Source organism: Hordeum vulgare, chromosome 5H (assembly GCF_904849725.1).
Source record: "Hordeum vulgare subsp. vulgare chromosome 5H, MorexV3_pseudomolecules_assembly, whole genome shotgun sequence".
Taxonomy (NCBI): domain Eukaryota; kingdom Viridiplantae; phylum Streptophyta; class Magnoliopsida; order Poales; family Poaceae; genus Hordeum; species Hordeum vulgare.
Genome location: NC_058522.1, coordinates 26,318,411 through 26,325,558, shown reverse-complemented (window position 1 = coordinate 26,325,558; position 7,148 = coordinate 26,318,411). Strand labels below are relative to the sequence as shown.

Sequence of the window (7,148 nt, the reverse complement as noted above, 5' to 3'; positions counted from 1 at the left end):
GTTGAACTTGCCGTTACTCCTAGTTGAACAACATCTAGGTGAAGGACGTGCGTTGACGAAGAAGTTCAAGCTTGAGGAGTGAAAGTTTCAAATGAATGCCGCTTTGGAGGAGTATGATTGAATTTCGAGATCGATGGATTTTAAAATTCAATTAAACATCCGACGCTTTCATTAGAATTTAAATGTATAGTTGAGGTTCTACCGATGGGTGACAGAGAAGGTTTCAAATGAAGGCCGCTTTGGAGGAGTATGATGGAATTCAAGATCGATGGATTTAAATGTATAGTTGAGGTTCTATCAATGGATGATTCAAAGTAAAGTTACATCGCAAGCATTTAATTTAGTTTTATCCTACGTTGTCGGAAAAAAATGCCGGGCATTTCGGGTTATTGCCGACCCTCCTATTCGTTATCGACGGACACCTTCGAACGCGTCCGTGAATATTTTCGCGTGCCCGTTTTGATGAACCAACGTTGAAGTTGAACTTGCCCTTACCCCCACGCCACACAATCATCAGGAAAACAAAAAGAAGAGGAGACCATCTTCAGCAACATTCGTATGCATGCATGGTCCCTAATCATGCATTCGCCGTCCGATTAACTGCACATTGCAATCCATCAGCCGCGCGTCCGCATCGGAACAGATGGGCAATTAGGGGGGCTAATAATCCCGTCCGCGTCGTCGTCGGCGTCGGTTTCAACCTGCCCGCGAGGGAAAACGGGGAGAAAGAAAGAAAGAAATCCTGGCTTCTTTTTCAGAGGATGGCATCTCCTTTCTGCTTTGCACATCGACACATCGCATTCGCTGTTCATTCGATTTCCACGCGCGGAGAAGAGAGAAGTATTTCGCGGTGAGCTGCTTTTCGAATCTCGCTCGACAAATCGGACGGACATGCGTGATGCGGGCTATAGAAACGGCTTGACTTCTTAGGGGTTTCTCATCGTGCCCCACGTGTCGGCGACTCGTGGAGCGAACACGAGAGAGAAGAGCAGGGGAGAGCAGGGGATGGAAAACACGTAAAAGCATTTCGATTTCCTCTGTTTCCGTAGGCGCGCAATGTACAAAACTGGGAGGGTGATGCGTCCACGTCGCATGATTGATTGATCGGTGTCAGTGCCGTGAGTCCTGGGTGGACGCCGGCGACGGGATGGTGGACGCGGTCCTGCCGGTGGTGCCGGTGGTGGCGGCGGAGGAGGTGGTGGCGGAGGAGAGCCGCGGGGGCGTCGGCGACACTTGCTTGATGGCCACGTTGGGGAGGAGCCCCGGCGGGGAGTCCCTACGGCGGTCGTGCTCCTTCACCAGCTCCGTCGCGAACGCGTCCAGCTTCTCCCGGTTGGACTTCTCCGACAGCCGGCGCCCGCGGAACAGCTCCGCCTCCACGTTCCGCTGCGTCAGCATCCCGTCCGCGATCGCCACCACCTTCTTCGCCTCCAGCGACCGCAGCGCCTTGATCGAGTGCGCCGGCGCCGCCGCCTGGAACAACTCGTCACTGTTAGAATGCGTTTCATGGGGAGATGAGATGAGATGGGATTCTTTGGTGGTTTGGCTGACCTGGATGCGGACGTAGTTGCGGCCGCAGGTGTGGCCGAACGCCATGGCCACGGCCTGGTCGACCATGTCGGCGACGCCCTCAGCGGTGAGCCGGACCATCTCGGCGGGGGACGGGGAGCGCGGGGGGATCGGCGTGCGCCAGCCGGCCGACGGGGTGGCGGAGCCCGAGGCTGTGCCGCCGGAGGAGGACCCGGAGCCGATGGAGACGACGAGGAGGTCGTCGACGCCGGCGGCGAGGGGGAACTCCTGCTTGTTGTGGAGGACGTGCGTGATGGCCGCCGCGGCGGGGTTGCCCATGGCTGCCACGCCGCCGGACGCCGCGGCGATGGCCGTGCGGCCGTCCACGGAGCGCACTGCGGCGGCGGCGGAGCCTCCCGCGCAGGTTGCCGCGCACACGTCGCGGAGGCGGAAGTCGAAGCTGTCGCTCTCTACGGCGTCGGCGCGGGAGAAGAGGAACGGCGCGCCCGTGGCCAGGTCGTAGCACGGCACCAGCAGCGGCGCCACCGTGTCCCTCAGCGTCGCGTCGCCGAACACCCGGCGGAGGGACGACGAGGACGAGGACGCCGACAGAGACGACGACTTGTCCGACGACCTCTCCCCGCGCCGGAACAGCGCGGCCCACCTCCCGCGCCACCCGCCACCGCCGCCGCCCCACCCGCCCTTCCCGAGGCTCGCCGCCACGAACGCCAGCGCGTCCGCCGCCGTATACTTGGGGCGCCCGTCGTCGCCCCTCACGAACAGCATCGCCGCGAGCACGCCGCCCGCCCCCGCCCCCGCCGCGGCGTCAAAGAAATCCGCGACCCGGGCGTCGGGGTCCCCGGCCTTGGCCCGCAGCGCGGCCTCCAGCCGGGCCAGCGCGGCCGCGGCCAGCAGCGCGTCCCCGGGGCCGGGGCCGCATCCGTCAATGGCCAGCACCCTCACCCTCGCGCCCCCACCACCGACCGGCCCCCTCCCCGGCGTGCCAGGCAGCGAGCACACCCCGCCGCCGGCACCGGCACCGTACAAGAACTTGCTCTCGAGGAACGAGAAGATCTCGTAGCTGAGCTTGCCGAGGTCGACGTCCACCTGCGGCGGCGGCGGCGAGGCCATGGGAGCAGGGTCCGCGGGAGTAATGGGCGGAGGGGGAGTGGGAGCTTTCGTTGGATGGGATGTCTATTTACTCCTCCGACTGCGCAGCTCAACAGCGCAGAGCCCACCCCGCCTCCCCGCTTATAAATGGGAGTGGAGAGACGACGCGGTAAGCAACAGTGAGGTACGAACCAAAACCCGTAACGCAACAGCGGAAGGCGTATTCCCGCGTCCACGTGGAGGGAGTTGGCTGACTCGTGGGCCGGAGGCAGGCTGACACGCGATCCACATTCGGCGGGTCCGGGCGTCAGTGGGCCGGCGCGGGCCGCACGTGCGAGCGACGGGATCCGGGGTGTCGGGGCATGGAGCGCCGTCTGTGGGGTGGGGCCGGCCAGCTGAGCCGCTTCCTCGGGCCCGCGCTGTCAGTCAGGGTAGGTAGGGCTGGCCAACTTTCCTCCTAGCTTTGCCTGCCTGGCCTGGGCGCAGCATGCAGCTTGGGCGTAATTGCACGGTTGCATGCACGCGCGCGTAGGCAGGCGCAATACGCACCAACGGTACCACCCTAGCTAACAAGCCATAGGTTGATCAGTTGATCTAGCGTACGTGGTAGACTGCGGACTCCGTGCTGCCGCGTTCATGGTTGCGGCACGTACGCCTCCGAGTCTCTGCGGAGCCCATGGTTATTGGTCACCCCAATCGGATGTCTCACTGGTCTGCAGCTTTACGGAGGCCAGATCACCTCTTCATTCGAATTCGACGCGGCTCCGTCGCCAGTCTGCAGCTTTATGAACCTTGATTGTAGTTTGTCAGGAGCAAAAACCATTATCACTGAAAGAATCATACCGGGGCAACATGTCTCCGCACACGTCATCGAATTCCAGATCTAACACCCTCGTAAGACGACAACGTCTGAGTAGGAAATCAGAACTGTCATTCATCAACCACAAACCCAACAAAAGATGCATCATCTTTCACCTGTCGCTTGCGTAGGCGCGTACCCCTTAATCGTACATCCTCTTGAGTGCGTCGGCTACATCGTATCTTCTCATTCTATGCATATATGCATTATTGCAGTGACGATATGTGTGGAGCAGCACGCGAAACAGTTAGAAGAAGCTTTTGCGATCGATCACGTACACCGGTACGTACACGTACCGTTGGACTTGGGAGTACTGGAAATGAGAAAGTAATTCCGTACGTATACTGCAACCGAATTGCGTCCGAAATCGTTTTTATGCAGTACGAAAATAACTCTGGATCTAGGCGTTGAGTGATGATGGTCATCAAGATCGTGGTTGACATCTTGCGCCGGAGAACAACCGGCAAACTGCGGATCCAACAGCTGGTGCGTCTGAGTATTATATGCTCCTATTTGCGTGGATGGTTATATGAATCATGCTTCATGCATGCAAATGCAGTCGCCCTAATATCATTATTATTGTTGTTGTTGAATGCCAAAATCGCCGGTCCTTCCCGTGCACATCATGTCGATCGACGTCGGAACTATAGCTAACTAGCTAGCAGGCTAGCAGGATTAGCGTGCAGTACGCGTACGTGCAGGGCATTGAACAAGACCTTTGAACTTGATGACCGGCCGGCCGGAGCAGTTATTAGTTTAACTGCAGATTTGGTTGGACTTGGGTGCGTGGTAACTGCTGCCGCTTGGATGGTTTGCTGGTTGGTTGGTTGGTTGGTGCGACCTTTTTCACCGCCGTCGCCGTCAGGTTGACACCATCAATCGTGTTGTCATGGCGGGAAAGAGGTTTGCTTGTCTTTGCATTCATGGATCGACAAGGCAATCGGAACTGCATGCCACGTACGCGTTTCATATAGCCATGCACGCCTTGGATGTGTCAAAAGCAGCCAGTTAGCCAACGGATACGCTCTTTGTCAGACCCAGTATAATGCCTCAATACGTAAAATAACTCTTAAAATACGGGTCCGTGTGAAAAATGATATCCTACTAGCCTCCACAAACGCGTCTAATCCATAAAAGTTTTTGTGGGGCGCAGTAAAAGTTCGCCCTCAACCTTCAGATTCACAGGGTAAGGGCTGACCCGAGCTCGCCCCTATACCAACGAGATTTGGCGTGAGGGAAATTTCCGCGCGGCCATTCCCCGCTCCTCTCTCCTCGGCAGCCACTGCTCCGACATCACGCGCTCCGGTCCATCTTCCCTAGAATTCTTCGCCGCCATGGAAGTCTCCAAGCTGTCCCACGATCAACGTGGAGGTCGCGTATGCGCAATCCCCTCTGACAGATCTCATTGCCTGCTATGTCGCCCCCGCCGTCACCCATGGCACCAACACGCCTGCGCGCAAGCGGCAGGGCAACGTTGTCATGCAGGGCGGCAATCCGGCTGGCCCCGCTGGAAAGGCACGCGCGCTGGGCGCCGCCGCTACTGCGCGATCTGCCGGCCCACCGGCGGAGAAGATGAGCAAGGTTTTGGACGTGAACCGGAAGAAGATTCCTATAAAAAGGTCGGCGCCTTCGTCCACTCCCTCCGCCCCGTCGAGATGTTCCCCGATGATGCCTCTCAATGATGCTGCTTCCACGCCATACGAGATGTTCGATAAAATGGCCGGAAGGTATGCATCTTCCCTTCCTTGTTCTTGCTTCGCTTTTCGTCATTGTGGTAGCTCGTGACTTGATGTCACTCGATGTAGCGGTGGTTCGAACAATGCCGCTGGCGAGTTCGTGAACTTGTTGGACACCAACGCCGTCGACATCGATCAAGCCTCGATCGCTGATTTTGATTACAATGAAATGGAGGGTGGAGTGGATGCTCACGGTGGTGAAGATGAAGTGAAGTAGGTAGATGAGGGGGACGTATCAGCAAGCGCGAGCAAAACAAATCGTGAGATCAAAGAAGTACGCGATCTTGGAAGATCAAATCTTGATCAAGGCTTGGAGTGCGGTTTCTATGGATGCTTGCACGGGTGTGTCTCAAACCTCCAAGAGGTATTGGCAAAGAATCAAAGATCAATACTTCCAACTGATGGTCAAGCATCCCAATAGGACAGCGCGGACATTTCGCTCACTCCAAGGTCGTTGGGACGTGTTCAAGCCGCTTTGTAACTATTGGGCAGCTTGCTTGAAACAGTTTGCAATGTACCTCCAAGTGGAACTGTGAAATCCAACTATGTGAGCTCATTTTCACGTCCCAAGTTATGCACACCATTTGCATCATATGAAGTGATTGCATCATTTGACTTTGTTTTAATTGTGTAGGAAAAGTTACCCAACAATGGTACAAAGACATGGTAGCTTTCGAAGGCAGTTTTTTTAAACTAGAGTATTGTTAGGATATGCTCAAAGACTGCGACAAGTGGAAGTTAATTGACAAATAATCCCCATCAAAGAGAGGTTCACTTACGAACATGAATGAAGATGAATATGATGATGGCCCAAGAAACTTGAACAAGCCCGATAGTGACAAGAAGACAAAGGAGAAGATCAAGAGGAAACACGAATCATCGAGCTTGAGGGACAAGATAGATGCCATGGTGCAATCAAATGAGTTGATGCTAGGGAAGTCTCTGTCGACAAAGATAGAGTTGGCCGAGAAGAAGGCACGAGAGAAGCAAGGGAGGTGGCAATTGGTCAAGGACATTAAGGAAAGAAGAGCACGTGCCGCCGAGAACAAAGCCATGTCCAATCTTCTTGCCGAAGAGAATAGGATCATGACATTAAACTGCAATGGCATGGATGACATAAGCAAAGAATGGCATGATATGACAAGGAGAGACATCTTGAAGAAGAGGATGCTTGCGTGTTACAGTGGCGGCGATGTTTTTTCATCGGGAATTGGAACCAATATCGCCGATGATTTTGGTGCCGGAGTTGGAACAAGTGCCGGCGATGGATTCAGGGGCGGAGATGGATTCGGGGCGGCGATGACCTCGATGATGCGGAGTGAAGAGCGACCAAGATGATGAAAGACGTGGTCGTCGCTTTTGCATGAAGTCCTTTTGCGTTTGTCTTATAAAACTTTGCTTTTTTATTTTGCGCATGAAGTATGTTTAATTGTTTGAATTTGAACTCACTTGTCGGAACCGCTGTCAAATTCGCTTATTGTGGGTTTTTGGTTTGCGGGTCGACGCGGTGGCGCCCGAGCATACCCCGCATGGCCGACCCGTAAAAGATCATCTTCTGCGAATAATCCTTTTTACGGGTCCATTTTACGAGGTCTGACTTTGTCCGCGCCCGTGCCGGCCCGCAAAACCATTTTTTTAACTGTAAACGAGTTTTGTACGCCGCCATTATACGGGTCTGCTAGATATACTCTCACTGCCTTCTGAATGTTTGTAAAATTTCAGTGAGACATACTCCTTCGATCCATATTAATCGTCGCTGATTTTAACTTTATACAATAAGTTTAGATGGTTCGATTTATATGGTTCTTTGGTTTGTACAATATTAATGGTTTGGTAAATACGGTATGAAATTAGGATACAGTTTGCTTTTGGTATACACAAAAATATTTCGGTATGGTTATGGTATATACTGTAAAAATCAAAGTTGACACATA

General features: G+C 54.7%; 1 protein-coding gene across 1 annotated transcript; it reads right to left on the bottom strand.

Annotated features, from left to right (window-relative positions):
• Positions 1–1,006: 1,006 nt before the first annotated feature.
• LOC123395634 (patatin-like protein 3) lies at positions 1,007–2,733 on the bottom strand. The gene is made up of 2 exons (XM_045090660.1): positions 1,552–2,733; positions 1,007–1,473 (listed from the first exon to the last, which is right to left on the bottom strand). Exons 1-2 carry the CDS (start codon positions 2,638–2,640, stop codon positions 1,111–1,113), a joined length of 1,452 nt encoding a protein of 483 aa, XP_044946595.1. The 5' UTR covers positions 2,641–2,733; the 3' UTR covers positions 1,007–1,110.
• Between the last annotated feature and the right edge of the window lie 4,415 nt (positions 2,734–7,148).